This window comes from Ranitomeya imitator, chromosome 2, assembly GCF_032444005.1.
Source record: "Ranitomeya imitator isolate aRanImi1 chromosome 2, aRanImi1.pri, whole genome shotgun sequence".
NCBI classification, from domain to species: Eukaryota; Metazoa; Chordata; class Amphibia; order Anura; family Dendrobatidae; genus Ranitomeya; species Ranitomeya imitator.
Window position 1 is genome coordinate 287,076,343 of NC_091283.1, and position 17,466 is coordinate 287,093,808.

Consider the following 17,466-nt stretch of genomic DNA (forward strand, 5'->3'; position numbering starts at 1 on the left):
ATAATTTGGATCTTGACTGGATATCCCCCGACCAACACTTCAACCATAAGGCTCTACGAGCCGCGTTGGAGAGTCCTGCTGCTCTGGCCGCCATTCTGACCGAGTCCACCGACGCGTCCGACAAGAAAGCCGCAGCATCCTGAATCACTGGAAGCGCACCTAGAATAGAATTCCTGGAGGCGCCTTCTTTAAGCTGGGATTCCAACTGTTCCAACCAGACCATTAGGGATCTGGCTGTACAAGTCGCAGCCACTGCTGGCCTCAAGGATCCGGCTGCCATCTCCCACGTACCCTTAAGGAAGATCTCCGCCTTCCTGTCAAGAGGGTCTTTAAGGGACCCCATGTCCTCGAAAGGTAAAGCTGCTTTCTTAGATGCCTTCGCCACCGCCGCATCTAATTTAGGGGCCTTGTCCCAGGTATCCACATCCGTATCTTCAAAGGGATACCTGCGCTTTAAAGCCGGTGGCAAAGAACCTTTCTTCTCCGGTTTTTTCCATTCCCGGAGAATCAGGTCTTGAATCTTATCAATCACCGGGAAGGATCTGCGTTTCTTGTGTTCCAAGCCGCTGAACATTAGCTCCTGACGGGAAAGCTGAGTCTTAGGCTCTTCTAGGCCCATCGTACCTCTGACCGACTTGACTAACTTATCCACCCGGTCCAGAGGCAGACAGAATCGGCCAGATTCCTCTTCTGATGACGAGGAAGAGAGATTTGAGCGATAAGAACCTTCCTCTTTATCTTCCTCTGACGAATCAGAGATCACCGAGGCTCTCTGTTTTGAACTTCCCGCCTGGGACATAGACCGCAAGGATTCCCTTACTTCTGTACGGATCATCTCACGCAGATTAGCCGTAGAAGCAGATTCTTCCGCTACCTAGGGGAGGACAATAAGGGAGATACCATCTATCTAGCCTGATGTCACTCAACCCTTCCACTCCTGTAAACCTCACCGTCTGTTGTATACAGGAGGCACACAATTTTTTAGGGTAGGAATCTGGTAAGGGAACTTCACATAGGGCACACTCCTTATGTTTCGACTTTGCACTTCTCTTCCCCTAGAATGACAAAGTATAAGGGGCCCGCGTCACTGAGTGAACATTCACGTAGATCACTTACCAGTGTACGTGAAAGAGAAAGGTACCGGAACACGAGGGGGCTCCTTGCCAGTCGAAGCTCTAGATCCTTGCCTGGACGAGCTTTTACGGCTGGACTGGTCACTTCTGATATCCTTTCCCACGGCTTCCTGCCGTACTTTATCCAGAAGTCGAGGCTGCTGCTCACCATCATCTGCCATGATGAAGCTGTGGCCAAAAGCAGGGTTCTATCGCCAACACCTGCTTATATCCCCCTGTATTCCGGTCAGCAGGCCATCTGGCGTGTCCCCATTGGTTCCTGATGATCAGGCTGCAGCTGGGAGGTTAGCGGTGGTAGTACAGAAGAACCGGCGACCGGACCATGGGCGCCGCCATCTTGGAAAGACCGCGCATGCGCAGTCAACCCGCAAACCGGAAGCGCCTGCCGGCTCCACCCCCGGCGCCCCAGCGTTCCGGAAACGCTCAGTGAGCGATGCAGGACGCCGGGAATGCCCAGCAGTGCTCCGGACGGCGCCCACTTCCGACGCCCCACACCACCGTACCTCACTGCCGCCGTCTGCTCAGGGGGGGGAAATGAAACTTACCAACGCCGGCTTCCGGAGACAAGGAATCCTCCGGACCCTGCTCCCTGCTGCCAACGCCACTGACGTGCAGTCCAGCCTGGACCACCGTGGCGTCTCCAGGACTTTCCGCACCGGTCGAGGTAGGAGACCCCCCCGCTACCAGATTCGACCGGCCGGCCTGGGCTCCTTACGAGATGAAATCTGTAGGATCCTGTCCCTCCAGGAACAGGAAACCAACTGATGCAGGGGGAGAGGTGCCGCCCTTTTGTATCTGTAGGTTTCCTGTTCCTGAAGGGCGGATCCCCTCTCTCGTAGTGCTGTCATGGGAGTCCGAATAAATGGAAAAATTATAGCTCTCAAAATGTGGAGACGCAAAAACTATTTTTTGCAATAAAAAGCGTCTTTCAGTGTGTGACAGCTGCCAATCATAAAAATCCGCTAAAATACCCATTATAAATAGTAAATCAAACCCACTTCATCACCCCCTTAGTTATGGAAAATAATAAAAATTTAAAAATGTTTTTATTTCCATTTTCCCATTAGGGTTAGGGTTGGGGCTAAAGTTAGGGTTGGGGCTAAAGTTAGGGTTTGGATTACATTTACGGTTGGGATTAGGGGTGTGTCAGGGTTAGGAGTGTGGTTAGGGTTGGGATTAGGGTTAGGGGTGTGTTGGGGTTAGGGGTGTGGTTGGGATTAGGGTTAGGGGCACGTTCGGGTTAGGGGTGTGGTTAGGGTTATGGTTTGGATTAGGGGTGTGTTTGGGTTAGGGTTTCAGTTAGAATTGGGGGGTTTCCACTGTTTAGGAACATCAGGGCTCTCCAAACACGACATGGCGTCCAATCTCAATTCCAGCCAATTCTACGTTGAAAAAGTAAAACCGTGCTCCTTCCATTCCGAGCCCTCCTGTGCGCCCAAACAGGGTTTTACCCCAACATATGGGGTATCAGCGTACTCAGGACAAATTGGACAACTTTTGGGGTCCAAGTTCTCGTTACCCTTGGGAAAATAAAAATTTGGGGGGCTAAAAAATCATTTTTGTGGAAAAAAAAATAGATTTTTCATTTTCACGGCTCTGCGTTATTAACTGTAGTGAAACACTTGGGGGTTCAAAGTTCTCACAACACATCTAGATAAGTTCCTTAGGGGGTCTACTTTCCGAAATGGTGTCACTTGTGGGGGGTTTCAATGTTTAGGCACATCAGGGGATCTCCAAACGCAACATGGCGTCCCATCTCAATTCCAGTCAATTTTGCATTGAAAAGTCAAATGGCGCTCCTTCCCTTCCGAGCTCTGCCATGCGCCCAAACGGTCGTTCCCTCCCCACATATGGGGTATGGGTGTACTCAGGACAAATTGGACAACAACTTGTGGGGTCCAATTTCTCCAGTTACACGTGGTAAAATTAAACAAATTGGAGCTGAATAATTTTTTTGTGAAAAAAAAGTTAAAATGTTCATTTTTTTTTTTTAAACATTCCAAAAATTCCTGTGAAACACCTGAAGGGTTAATAAACTTCTTGAATGTGGTTTTGAGCACCTCGAGGGGTGCAGTTTTTAGAATGGTGTCACAATTTGATATTTTCGATCATATAGACCCCTCAAAGTGACTTCAAATGTGATGTAGACCCTAAAAAAAAAAAAATGGTGTTATAAAAATGAGAAATTGCTGGTCAATTTTTAACCCTTATAACTCCCTAACAAAAAAAAATTTTGGTTCCAAAATTGTGCTGATGTAAAGTAGACATGTGGGAAATGTTACTTATTAAGTATTTTTTGTGACATATCTCTGTGATTTAAGGGCATAAAAATTCAAAGTTGGAAAAAATGTTAGCTTTTTTCACAAATAAACACAAGTCATGTCAAAGAAATTTTACCACTATCATGAAGTACAATATGTCACGAGAAAACAATGTCAGAACCATCAGGATCCGTTGAAGAGTTCCAGAGTAATAACCTCATAAAAGGACAGTGGTCAGAATTGTAAAAATTGGCCTGGTCATTAATGTGCAAACCACCCCTGGGGGTTAAGGGGTTAAGGTTTGGTAAATATAAGGGGTGGTGTGGTTATCAAGGATCCAAGCACAGCAGATAGAGGGGTGCTATGATATATTTCCCCATCTGCGTATGATGCATCCCACAATGCTTTGATTGTTGTTTGTCTTTCACACCTTGCACTAATTTTCATTTTGTTTGTTTTATGTGGTAGTTGCCGATTTTAATGTTTAATTAAAGGTTACTTTTTAATCCAAATCGCTATACATTTAATCTGTATTTGTAGTTTTCAGTTAATGAGATTCTCATGCTCTGGGGCGGAGGTGTGGGTGGGGCTTTGTGGTGCTCTGGGGTGGGGCTTTAGGTGAGCTGTGGGCTGGGCTTTATGTGTTGCTCTGGGGAGGGGCTGTGGGCGGGGCTTTATGTGGTGTTCTGATTACATACGCATCTGTATTGGTTTATGACAGGTCGCTGATCCCTCACTGACCTGCCCCTCATTTATACATAATGCATATAATAGTGTTAATATTATTGTTGATAACGCCTATAACATTGTGGCTATTGGGAGACTTAGAAAGAAAAACTATATCCAGCAAAATGTCACCGGTGATGGCAGCGCCTGCGCAGTCTCTAAGAGATCGATGCTACTGGACAGGCGCCGCTGGTGACATTTTCCTGGATGTAATTTTTTTTTTCTAAGCCTCCCAATAGCCACAATATTATAGGCATTATCAACAATAATATGAACACTATTATATGCATTATGTAAAACTGGGGGGTAGGTAAGTGAGGGATCAGAGACCTGTCATAAGCCAATACAGATGAATATGTAATCAGAGCAGCACATAAAGCCCCGCCCCAGAGCAGCACAAAGCCCCGCCTCAGAGCACCACAAAGCCCCGCCCCAGAGCACGAGAATCTCATTAACTGAAAACTACAAATACAGTTTAAACAACAGTAAACCAGAGTTGCATTCATTAATGGTGGACAACTGGAGCGACTATGAATCCTGACCAGAAGATTAGAGAAAATAATATTGCTCCCCATTTCAGGAGAGATTGTGCAGTAATCTGAATTTCTTAGGATCAAAAACAATGTCATTTATGGGGTGGAGTGAATCCATGAAACCAGAGCTCGAGCCAACACATCTCCTGCAGGCGTGAATTAATGTATATTACAGCCATCAGCCGCGCACAGCTCAGAGATATATCATGGCACAGGTGTAATGTTTTTATGTAGTTTATCACAAGCCTCCTTGAAGTTAGTCGGTTTTAATACAAATTGAAAAGTCAGGATAAAGGGAAACTCTGCTGTTATTGTACAGAAATTCACACTTGGTCTCACTGCACATATAATGTTGTCGATTATAAAAGTGAAGTTTGGCCAGAAAGACTGGACCTGGTCTTGTAGGGACCATATGAGCACATTCAGCAGCACAGGAGGGAGAGAAGGGGATTCATCCAATAAGATATCAGGGATCTAGGAAGCCAACAGCATCATTACCCTCCGCTTTCTCTTACAGACCCATCATAATATTTTTCTTCAAGTGATAATCTAATTTGTCAGCACATTCTACGTCATTTGGCTTTGTAGTTTACAGATCTGGGCAGGTAACAGCGTCTCCTAATCCCAGGGGGTAGGTGGATCTACCAGGTTGTAAGTTCTATAGAAAAGGGCTTTCAATGCCCAAAGTCATATGAGCAGTTTTGGGTGGAGGAGAATGTTGTCGTCTAGAGGCAAAATGGCGATCATGGTAATACAGCCGGACTACATCACTGATAAAGCAGCCACAGCCGGTGACTGAGAAGAATCTGTGACTTCTCTGCATTTAATGGTCACTACTCACCTGGGTAGTCATATGTAGGAATCTCCTCTTTACACCACTCATCACCTCTCACATATGTCTCTGTAGTATTAATATGGGTCAGATCTTCACCCTGAAACAAATATTGTAAAAGTCACAGACAGATGGAGAAGTCACATCTATGATCAGCTCTAATCCTGCCATCTCCACCGTTCTCATTACACAAGTATAAAATATATAATACTGGTGGATAAAACAAGACTGAACACAAGACCTTCACAGCCATCTACATATAATAGGGGAGATCTCATGACTCCTTCTCTCCATCTACCTGATGATCCTGAGGAACATTGGGATCTTCTGGTTTACAGTACTGTTGAAGAAAAGGACGGGGACATCTCTCTGGTGTTGTCCTCCTACTGGATAGATCTGGAGGAAACACAAACAGGGACTGAATTCATTCTTTACATACAGATAATTATAGGCCGTGTGTATTTAGTCCTGTCTATTACCTGGAGATGTGAGAGGCTGGGGAACCTTCACTATGACGTTCTTGTATAGATCTCTGTGTCCTTCTAAATACTCCCACTCCTCCATGGAAAAATAGACGGCGACATCCTGACACCTTATAGGAACCTGACACATACAATGATACCATCATCCCCCGATCCCTTCATAGTGTTACTGTATAATGTCCCAGCATTCCCAGCAGTGTCACCTCTCCAGTCAGCAGCTCAATCATCTTGTAGATGAGTTCTAGGATCTTCTGGTCATTGATGTCCTCATGGATCAGGGGGTGAGGTGGAGGCCTTGTGATTGGACTCAGGGGTCTTCCCCATCCCTCAGACACAGGGTCCTGACAGCGCTCAACAGAGGTCTTCTTCACTACTGTGTAATCCTGGTTATGGAGAGACACATTAATAAATCTCACTACAGACATTTCCAGAGTTTTCACCTCTCCAGTTCTGTCCATCTGTTGTTGCCGTAGATAAGAATGATGTAATGTGACATCATCAGAATCTCTCACCTCTCCAGTAATCTGGAAGAGGATCTCTACGGCGAGTTGTAATATCCTCTCCACCATCTTGTCTCTGGTCAAATCCATCTTTGATTGGTAAATCAGGAAAATTCTATTTTGTAGAAGATCTTCACAGAGGATCCGATATTGTATAGACCTGAATGAGAAGATGAGCCGATGTAACATCATAAAAATCCTGTGTAATAATACAATTACTGGAGATAATAAGGGAAACACATGAGATTTATTATTTTACAGTATTTAGTTTCCTTTATTACATCTACTAATAAAACCTATATATTTAGGCCACAGACAACAAGCAGTTTCTTCCTCGGACTCGGCAGCTGAATACGTTTCTCATAGACTCATCTTCCATAACGCTAATTCTCGTCTCATTTACCGACACTGGAATCGGCATTAGCAATACTGCAGGAGATATTCATTACACGGGACAGGAGAAATAACTACTTCATGGTGAGGACGACATCTTCATCTTCTACTACGGCTCTAGAAACATATTTGTCCAGAGTCCGTCACTGACTCCATCACCACCGGCCTCTATATGAAGGTTTCCCGTCTTCCCCGCACTGTAATCTTCTATCACGTTAGATCTAGATTTCCTATATTACAAAAAACACCAGAAAAAAAACAGATATTGAAATGTTTCTAAAGAAAATTGGCTCAATAATTCTCGTAAAAAGAAAAAAACATGGAAAAAGCAGAAGACACATTTTATAATTTTTAACATGTTAAACATTTATTAAAAAGAAATTAAACTTTTTGTGCACAGAACATAGATGTGCACCGCAGGGACGGCATAGATGAGGCTTCAACAAAAACCCTGGCAGTTTAACCACTTGCTGCTGTGAAAAGCAAACATGGCGTCTAAGAAGGTGTGAGAGTTCGACTGAATGCCCCTCTGCCTCCAAGTACTGGATAGTATGGGGCGGCCTAGTTACTACGACACTTACATACCTAATAATGGTGTCTGGGCTGCAATGTATGAAGGTCTATTAGGCGGGGCCGGAGGCAGCGTCCAATAAGTTACCTTTCACCACCCCCCCTATACACCTTAGAGTAAAGTTACATGAAATCACTGATTTCGGGGGTTTGGGCGACCATATAATGTATTTGGGGGCCTCCTGACAGATGATGCTGGGGCAGAGAAGGATCTGGCATCCTGAATTTCAGAGGATAATCCGTTTGTTCTTCCTGTAGATAATCCTCCGCTAGAGGAGTCTGGGGGCGACTCTCTCATACAGACCCCAGGAAAGCTGGAATATTTGTGTGTATGGGGGAGTCGGGAGAGATGTCCGTCTGCCAAATGACCGTTCAGCCAACACTTGTCTCATATGTATGGGGCCGTTAGTATTACACTGACAGCAGTGATGATACACGGCACTACAGTAGTACAGGGCATCACCGGAGCCATCAGAGGCTTGGATGTTGTATGATCGCACTAATCAGAGGGGTTTAACAAAGATTTAAAGTGAAAAAAAATCATAGTTTCAGCAACAAGAAATATCTGTCACTATACGGAAAGCAGAGTCACTGCACAATGTTAGTTAAGTCTCGTCCATAACTACTTTATTATACTCTATTATCCTGAACACAGTGGAGTGGATAGAAATCAGAGGACCAACAGCTGGAATTGGGCACCCCTGCAATTCTGTCAGATAATACTCATTTTCTTCCTGAAAATGATTGCAATCACAAATTCTTTGGTATTATTATCTTCATTTAATTTGTCTTAAATGAAAAAACACAAAAGAGAATGAAGCAAAAAGCAAAACATTGATCATTTCACACAAAACTCCAAAAATGGGTCAGACAAAAGTATTGGAACCCTCAGCCTAATACTTGGTTGCACAACCTTTAGCCAAAATAACTGCGACCAACTGCTTCCGGTAACCATCAATAATAATAATAATAATTTTTATTTATATAGCGCCAACATATTCCGCAGCACTTTACAAATTATAGAGGGGACTTGTACAGACAATAGACATTACAGCATCACAGAAATACAGTTCAAAACAGATACCAGGAGGAATGAGGGCCCTGCTCGCAAGCTTACAAACTATGAGGAAAAGGGGAGACACGAGAGGTGGATGGTAACAATTGCTATAGTTATTCGGACCAGCCATAGTGTAAGGCTCGGGTGCAGGGCTGCCACTAGAAATTTTGGGGCCCCATACTGGCAAAATTTTCGGGGCCCCCTTTAAACCCCGCCCAGGCTCCACCCCAGCCCCGCCTCCAGGCTCCACCCCACGAACTGTCCACAGTCCCACCGCTCTCTCTTGGAAAATCTCCACTTCTCACCTATCACACATTAACAGTTCCCATCACCAGATCACACATATAGCCGGCAGCTTTTGTTTTGGCCAAAAGATTTTTTAAGCTGCCACCATAACACGGTAGACACTTTTGGCCGGGCCCTACTCTACTGTAACCTACTAAATATTTGTTAAAATATGCATTACAATTTAGGTATATTTTTATTTATTTTTCAATTTTTAAAATGACCTATGATACTACATACAAGGAACAAATACCACCGCACTATGACCAGATGACATATTACCACCACAGTGATCGAATAATATAAAATACAAGGAACAAATACCGCTACACCATGACCAGACCGCATATAACCACAAATGACTGAATACAACAATACTGATCAGTAATAAAAAAAAACCCACAATACTATCACCAGCAGTGCCATTATGCACAATGTAATTAGTAAGCAGTGTCTGTGTACAGGTAATACAGTGATCACCGGTGACATTATACACAGGAGCTCTGTATATAATGTATAGGTAATACAGTGATCACTGGTGACATTGTACACAGGACCTCTGTATATAGTATACAGTGTATAGTGTCAGTGTATAGGTAACACTGACTCACCAGTGACGTCTCTAGACGAAGTCCTTCATCTTTCATCCAGCACAGACCGCCATCACTTCATCCAGCCAGGACTCGTCTCTGCAGGAAATAAAACAGTTATCTCGAGTTCCGCTTGTAGAACACATTACTTAATTTTCCCAACTTCTACATTATACCACATGAAGAAGGCAACATAGTATCACTCTACACAGTAACAGGACCGCCCCCCCATTTAAAACAGTATACTCAAAAAATAAAATAAATACATCACTGCAATAATAATATCCCTTAATTAGCCCCTATGGTAATATTCGCCATCCTAGCCCCCGTGTGTCTCATTCCAGTCTCCAGCCATATGTTCTCCCATCCTGCCCTCATGAGTATCCATTCTGGCCCATATGATCTCCCCATCCTGCCCCATCTGTCTCCATCGTATCCATCCTGCCCCATCTGTCTCCAATCTTGCCCCATCTGTATCCATTCTGCCCCATCTGTTTCCAATCCTGCCCCATCTGTGTCCAGCACTCTGCCCCATCTGTGTCCAGCACTCTGCCCCATCTGTGTCCAATCCTGCCCCATCTGTGTCCAGCACTCTGCCCCATCTGTGTCCAATCCTGCCCGATCTGTGTCCAGCACTCTGCCCAGTCTGTGTGCAATCCTGCCCCATCTGTGTCCAGCACTCTGCCCCATATGTTTCCAATCCTGCCTCATCTCTGTCCAGCACTCTGCCCCATCTCTGTCCAGCACTCTGCCCCATCTCTGTCCAGCACTCTGCCCCATCTCTGTCCAGCACTTTGCCCCATCTCTGTCGAATCCTGCCCCATCTGTGTCCAGCACTCTGCCCCATCTGTGTCCAATCCTGCCCCATCTCTGTCCAGCACTCTGCCCCATCTGTGTCCAATCCTGCCCCATCTGTGTCCAGCACTCTGCCCAGTCTGTGTGCAATCCTGTCCATCTGTGTCCAGCACTCTGCCCCATATGTTTCCAATCCTGCCTCATCTCTGTCCAGCACTCTGCCCCATCTCTGTCCAGCACTCTGCCCCATCTCTGTCCAGCACTCTGCCCCATCTCTGTCCAGCACTTTGTCCCATCTCTGTCCAATCCTGCCCCATCTGTGTCCAGCACTCTGCCACATCTGTGTCCAATCCTGCCCCATCTCTGTCCAGCACTCTGCCCCATCTCTGTCCAGCACTCTGCCCCATCTCTGTCCAGCACTCTGCCCCATCTCTGTCCAGCACTCTGCCCCATCTCTGTCCAGCACTCTGCCCCATCTCTGTCCAGCACTCTGCCCCATCTCTGTCCAGCACTCTGCCCCATCTCTGTCCAGCACTCTGCCCCATCTCTGTCCAGCACTCTGCCCCACCTCTGTCCAGCACTCTGCCCCACCTCTGTCCAGCACTCTGCCCCACCTCTGTCCAGCACTCTGCCCCACCTCTGTCCAGCACTCTGCCCCACCTCTGTCCAGCACTCTGCCCCACCTCTGTTCAGCACTCTGCCCCATCTCTGTCCAGCACTCTGCCCCATCTCTGTCCAGCACTCTGCCCCATCTCTGTCCAGCACTCTGCCCCATCTCTGTCCAGCACTCTGCCCCATCTCTGTTCAGCACTCTGCCCCATCTCTGTCCAGCACTCTGCCCCATCTCTGTCCAGCACTCTGCCCCATCTCTGTCCAGCACTCTGCCCCATCTCTGTCCAGCACTCTGCCCCAACTGTTATGAACAGGTGATTCAGAACCACAATGGACCTTGTAGTTCAGAGCACACAAAGTGACCTGACAATTACCAAAAACATAGGACGAGCTCTGAGACTTGGGAACTCTGCTGACCGCAATCCCTAATCCTATCCAACCACACTAAAGGTAGCCGTGGAGCGCTCCTGACCAGTCCTATGCGCCTCGAGCACAGCCTGAGAAACTAGCTAGCCCTAAGAAAGAAAAATAAGCCTACCTTGCCTCAGAGAAATACCCCAAACGAAAAGGCAGCCCCCCACATATAATGACTGTGAGTTGAGATGAAAATACAAACGCAGAGATGAAATAGATTTAGCAAAGTGAGGCCCAACTTACTGAACAGACCGAAGATAGGAAAGATTGCTTTGCGGTCAACACAAAACCTTACAAACAACCACGCAGAGGGGGCAAAAAGACCCTCCGCACCGAGTAACGGTACGGAGGTGCTCCCTCTGCGTCCCAGAGCTTCCAGCAAGCAAGAAAAACCAATATAGCAAGCTGGACAGAAAAAATAGCAAACAAACATAACACAAGCAAAACTTAGCTTATGCAGGATAGACAGGCCACAGGAACGATCCAGGAGAAAGCAAGACCAATACTGGAACATTGACTGGAGGCCAGGATCAAAGCACTAGGTGGAGATAAATAGAGCAGCACCTAACGACTTAACCTCATCACCTGAGGAAGGAAACAGAAGCCGCAGTACCACTCTCATCCACCAAAGGAAGCTCATAGACAGAACCAGCCGAAGTACCACTCACGACCACAGGAGGGAGCCTGACCACAGAATTCACAACAGTACCCCCCCCCCTTGAGGAGGGGTCACCGAACCCTCACCAGAGCCCCCAGGCCGACCAGAATGAGCCACATGAAAGGCTCCAACCAGATCGGCAGCATGGACATCAGAGGCAAAGACCCAGGAATTATCTTCCTGACCATAACCTTTCCACTTAACCAGATACTGGAGTTTCCGTCTCGAAACACGAGAATCCAAAATCTTCTCCACTATATACTCCAACTCCCCTTCAACCAAAACCGGAGCAGGAGGATCAATAGATGGAACCACAGGTGCCACGTATCTCCGCAACAATGACCTATGGAACACATTATGGATGGAAAAAGAAGCTGGAAGAGTCAAACGAAAAGACACAGGATTAAGAACCTCAGAAATCCTATACGGACCAATGAAACGAGGCTTAAACTTAGGAGAGGAAACCTTCATAGGAATATGACGAGATGACAACCAAACCAAATCCCCAACACGAAGTCGGGGACCCACACAGCGCCTGCGGTTAGCGAAACGTTGAGCCTTCTCCTGGGACAAAGTCAAATTGTCCACTACATGAGTCCAAATCTGCTGCAACCTATCCAACACAGTATCCACACCAGGACAGTCCGAAGACTCAACCTGTCCTGAAGAGAAACGAGGGTGGAACCCAGAATTGCAGAAAAACGGCGAAACCAAAGTAGCCGAGCTGGCCCTGTTATTAAGGGCAAACTCAGCCAAAGGCAAAAAGGACACCCAATCATCCTGATCAGCAGAAACAAAACATCTCAGATATGTTTCCAAGGTCTGATTGGTTCGTTCAGTCTGGCCATTTGTCTGAGGATGGAAAGCCGAGGAAAAAGACAAATCAATGCCCATCCTAGCACAAAAGGCTCGCCAAAACCTCGAAACAAACTGGGAGCCTCTGTCAGAAACGATGTTCTCTGGAATGCCATGTAAACGAACCACATGCTGGAAAAACAATGGCACCAAATCAAAGGAGGAAGGCAATTTAGACAAGGGCACCAAATGGACCATCTTAGAGAAGCGATCACAAACCACCCAAATGACCGACATTCTTTGAGAGACGGGGAGATCCGAAATAAAATCCATAGAGATATGTGTCCAAGGCCTCTTCGGGACCGGCAAGGGCAAAAGAAACCCACTGGCACGAGAACAGCAGGGCTTAGCCCGAGCACAAATCCCACAGGACTGCACAAAAGAACGCACATCCCGTGACAGAGACGGCCACCAAAAGGATCTAGCCACCAAATCTCTGGTACCAAAGATTCCAGGATGACCAGCCAACACCGAACAATGAACCTCAGAGATAACTTTATTCGTCCACCTATCAGGGACAAACAGTTTCTCCGCTGGGCAACGGTCAGGTCTATTAGCCTGAAATTTTTGCAGCACCCGCCGCAAATCAGGGGAGATGGCAGACAAAATTACCCCCTCTTTGAGAATACCCGCCGGCTCAGGCAAACCCGGAGAATCGGGCACAAAACTCCTAGACAGGGCATCCTCCTTCACATTTTTAGAGCCCGGAAGGTACGAAACCACAAAGTCAAAACGGGAGAAAAACAGCGACCAACGAGCCTGTCTAGGATTCAACCGTTTGGGAGACTCGAGATAAGTCAAGTTCTTGTGATCAGTCAAGACCACCACGCGATGCTTAGCTCCTTCAAGCCAATGACGCCACTCCTTGAATGCCCACTTCATGGCTAGCAACTCTCGATTGCCAACATCATAATTTCGCTCAGCAGGCGAAAATTTCCTGGAAAAGAAGGCGCATGGTTTCATCACCGAGCAATCAGAACTTCTCTGCGACAAAACAGCCCCTGCTCCAATCTCAGAAGCATCAACCTCGACCTGGAACGGAAACGAAACATCTGGTTGGCACAACACAGGGGCAGAAGAAATACGACGCTTCAACTCCTGAAAAGCTTGCACAGCAGCAGAAGACCAATTGACCACATCAGCACCCTTCTTGGTTAAATCAGTCAACTGTTTAGCAATACTAGAAAAATTATTGATGAAGCGACGATAAAAATTAGCAAAGCCCAGAAACTTCTGCAGACTCTTCAGAGATGTTGGCTGAGTCCAATCATAAATGGCCTGAACTTTAACAGGGTCCATCTCGATAGTAGAAGGAGAAAAAATGAACCCCAAAAATGAAACCTTCTGAACACCAAAGAGACACGTTGACCCCTTCACAAACAAAGAATTTGCACGCAGGACCTGGAACACCATTCTGACCTGCTTCACATGAGACTCCCAATCATCCGAGAAGACCAAAATATCATCCAAGTATACAATCAGGAATTTATCCAGGTACTCTCGGAAGATGTCATGCATAAAGGACTGAAACACTGATGGAGCATTAGAAAGCCCGAATGGCATAACCAGATACTCAAAATGGCCTTTGGGCGCATTAAATGCTGTTTTCCATTCATTGCCCCATTTAATACGCACAAGATTATATGCACCACGAAGATCTATCTTGGTGAACCAACTAGCCCCCTTAATCCGAGCAAACAAATCAGACAGCAGCGGCAAGGGGTACTGAAATTTGACCGTAATTTTATTTAGAAGGCGGTAATCAATACAAGGTCTCAGCGAACCATCCTTCTTGGCCACAAAAAAGAACCCCGCTCCCAATGGCGACGATGACGGGCGAATATGACTCTTTTCCAAGGACTCCTTCACGTAACTCCGCATAGCGGCGTGCTCAGGTACAGATAAATTAAACAGTCGACCCTTAGGAAACTTACTACCAGGAATCAAATCGATAGCACAATCACAATCCCTATGCGGAGGTAGGGCATTGGACTTGGGCTCATCGAATACATCCCGGTAATCAGACAAGAACTCTGGGACCTCAGAAGGGGTGGATGATGAGATAGACAGAAATGGAACATCACCATGTACCCCCTGACAACCCCAGCTGGACACAGACATTGATTTCCAATCTAATACTGGGTTATGGACTTGTAGCCATGGCAACCCCAACACGACCATATCATGCAGATTATGCAACACCAGAAAGCGAATATCCTCCTGGTGCGCAGGAGCCATGCACATGGTCAGCTGGGTCCAATACTGAGGCTTATTCTTGGCCAAAGGCGTAGCATCAATTCCTCTCAATGGAATAGGACACTGCAAGGGCTCCAAGACAAACCCACAGCGCCTAGCATACTCCAAGTCCATCAAATTCAGGGCAGCGCCTGAATCCACAAATGCCATGACAGAATAGGAAGACAAAGAGCAGATCAAAGTAACGGACAAAACAAATTTAGACTGTATCGTACCAATGGTGGCAGACCTAGCGAACCGCTTAGTGCGCTTAGGACAATCGGAGATAGCATGAGTGGAGTCACCACAGTAGAAACACAGCCCATTCTGATGTCTGTGTTCTTGCCTTTCAGCTCTGGTCAAAGTCCTATCGCACTGCATAGGCTCAGGTTTATGCTCAGATAATACCGCCAAATGGTGCACAGATTTACGCTCACGCAAGCGTCGACCGATCTGAATGGCCAAAGACATAGACTCATTCAGACCAGCAGGCATAGGAAATCCCACCATGACATCCTTAAGGGCTTCAGAGAGACCCTTTCTGAAAATAGCTGCCAGCGCACATTCATTCCATTGAGTGAGCACGGACCACTTTCTAAACTTCTGACAATAAATCTCTATCTCATCCTGACCCTGACACAGAGCCAGCAAATTTTTCTCTGCCTGATCCACTGAATTAGGTTCATCATACAGCAATCCGAGCGCCAGAAAAAACGCATCAATATTACATAATGCAGGATCTCCTGGCGCAAGGGAAAATGCCCAGTCTTGAGGGTCGCCACGTAATAAAGAAATAATGATCTTAACTTGTTGAACTGGGTCACCAGAGGAGCGGGGTTTCAAAGCCAGAAATAGTTTACAATTATTTTTAAAATTCAAAAACTTAGCTCTATCTCCAGAAAATAACTCAGGAATAGGAACTTTAGGTTCTAACATAGGATTCTGAACCACTAAATCTTGAATGTTCTGTACATTTATAGCGAGATTATCCATCAAAGAGAACAGACCCTGAATGTCCATGTCCACACCTGTGTTCTGAACCACCCTGATGTAAAGGGGAAAAGAAAGACAGAACACAGTGCAAAGAAAAAAAAATGGTCTCAGAACTTCACTTTTCCCTCTATTGAGAAGCATTAGTACTTTGGGCCTCCAGTACTGTTATGAACAGGTGATTCAGAACCACAATGGACCTTGTAGTTCAGAGCACACAAAGTGACCTGACAATTACCAAAAACATAGGACGAGCTCTGAGACGTGGGAACTCTGCTGACCGCAATCCCTAATCCTATCCAACCACACTAAAGGTAGCCGTGGAGCGCTCCTGACCAGTCCTATGCGCCTCGAGCACAGCCTGAGAAACTAGCTAGCCCTAAGAAAGAAAAATAAGCCTACCTTGCCTCAGAGAAATACCCCAAACGAAAAGGCAGTCCCCCACATATAATGACTGTGAGTTGAGATGAAAATACAAACGCAGAGATGAAATAGATTTAGCAAAGTGAGGCCCAACTTACTGAACAGACCGAAGATAGGAAAGATTGCTTTGCGGTCAACACAAAACCCTACAAACAACCACGCAGAGGGGGCAAAAAGACCCTCCGCACCGACTAACGGTACGGAGGTGCTCCCTCTGCGTCCCAGAGCTTCCAGCAAGCAAGAAAAACCAATATAGCAAGCTGGACAGAAAAAATAGCAAACAAAAATAACACAAGCAAAACTTAGCTTATGCAGTATAGACAGGCCACAGGAACGATCCAGGAGAAAGCAAGACCAATACTGGAACATTGCCTGGAGGCCAGGATCAAAGCACTAGGTGGAGTTAAATAGAGCAGCACCTAACGACTTAACCTCATCACCTGAGGAAGGAAACAGAAGCCGCAGTACCACTCTCATCCACCAAAGGAAGCTCATAGACAGAACCAGCCGAAGTACCACTCACGACCACAGGAGGGAGCCTGGCCACAGAATTCACAACACCCATCTCTGTCCAGCACTCTGCCCCATCTCTGTCCAGCACTCTGCCCCATCTCTGTCCAGCACTCTGCCCCATCTCTGTCCAGCACTCTGCCCCATCTCTGTCCAGCACTCTGCCCCATCAGTGTCCAGCACTCTGCCCCATCAGTGTCCAGCACTCTGCCCCATCTCTGTCCAGCACTCTGCCCCATCTCTGTCCAGCACTCTGCCCCCCCGTGTCCAGCTTTCTGCCCCCCCTGTGTCCAGCTTTACTGCCCCCCCGTGTCCAGCTTTCTGCCCCCCCCCTGTGTCCAGCTTTCTGACCCCCCCCTGTGTCCAGCTTTACTGCTCCCCCCCCTGTGTCCAGCTTTACTGCCCCCCCTCCCTGTGTCCAGCTTTACTGCCCCCCCTCCCTGTGTCCTGCTTTACTGCCCCCCCTCCCTGTGTCCAGCTTTACTGCCCCCCCTCCCTGTGTCCAGCTTTACTGCCCCCCCTCCCTGTGTCCAGCTTTACTGCCCCCCCTCCCTGTGTCCAGCTTTACTGCCCCCCCTCCCTGTGTCCAGCTTTACTGCCCTGGGCCCCAAA

At 46.8% G+C, this 17,466-nt stretch overlaps 1 protein-coding gene across 3 annotated transcripts in view; it reads right to left on the reverse strand.

The window, feature by feature from the left end:
• LOC138663202 (oocyte zinc finger protein XlCOF22-like) overlaps positions 1–17,466 on the reverse strand; it is an 80,488-nt gene that overhangs the window by 48,939 nt on the left and 14,083 nt on the right. Inside the window, exons 2-7 of one of the 3 annotated variants that reach the window (XM_069749360.1) lie at positions 6,939–7,090; positions 6,480–6,627; positions 6,171–6,350; positions 5,965–6,088; positions 5,784–5,881; positions 5,495–5,585 (exon numbers count right to left, since the gene is read on the reverse strand). In XM_069749360.1, coding sequence (XP_069605461.1) covers positions 5,495–5,585; positions 5,784–5,881; positions 5,965–6,088; positions 6,171–6,350; positions 6,480–6,627; positions 6,939–6,943 — 646 coding nt within the window. In that variant the 5' untranslated portion in view covers positions 6,944–7,090. Of the gene's footprint in view, positions 1–5,494; positions 5,586–5,783; positions 5,882–5,964; positions 6,089–6,170; positions 6,351–6,479; positions 6,780–6,870; positions 7,091–17,466 lie in introns of those variants that run through there. The other 2 variants (XM_069749361.1, XM_069749359.1) reach the window with 2 other exon arrangements.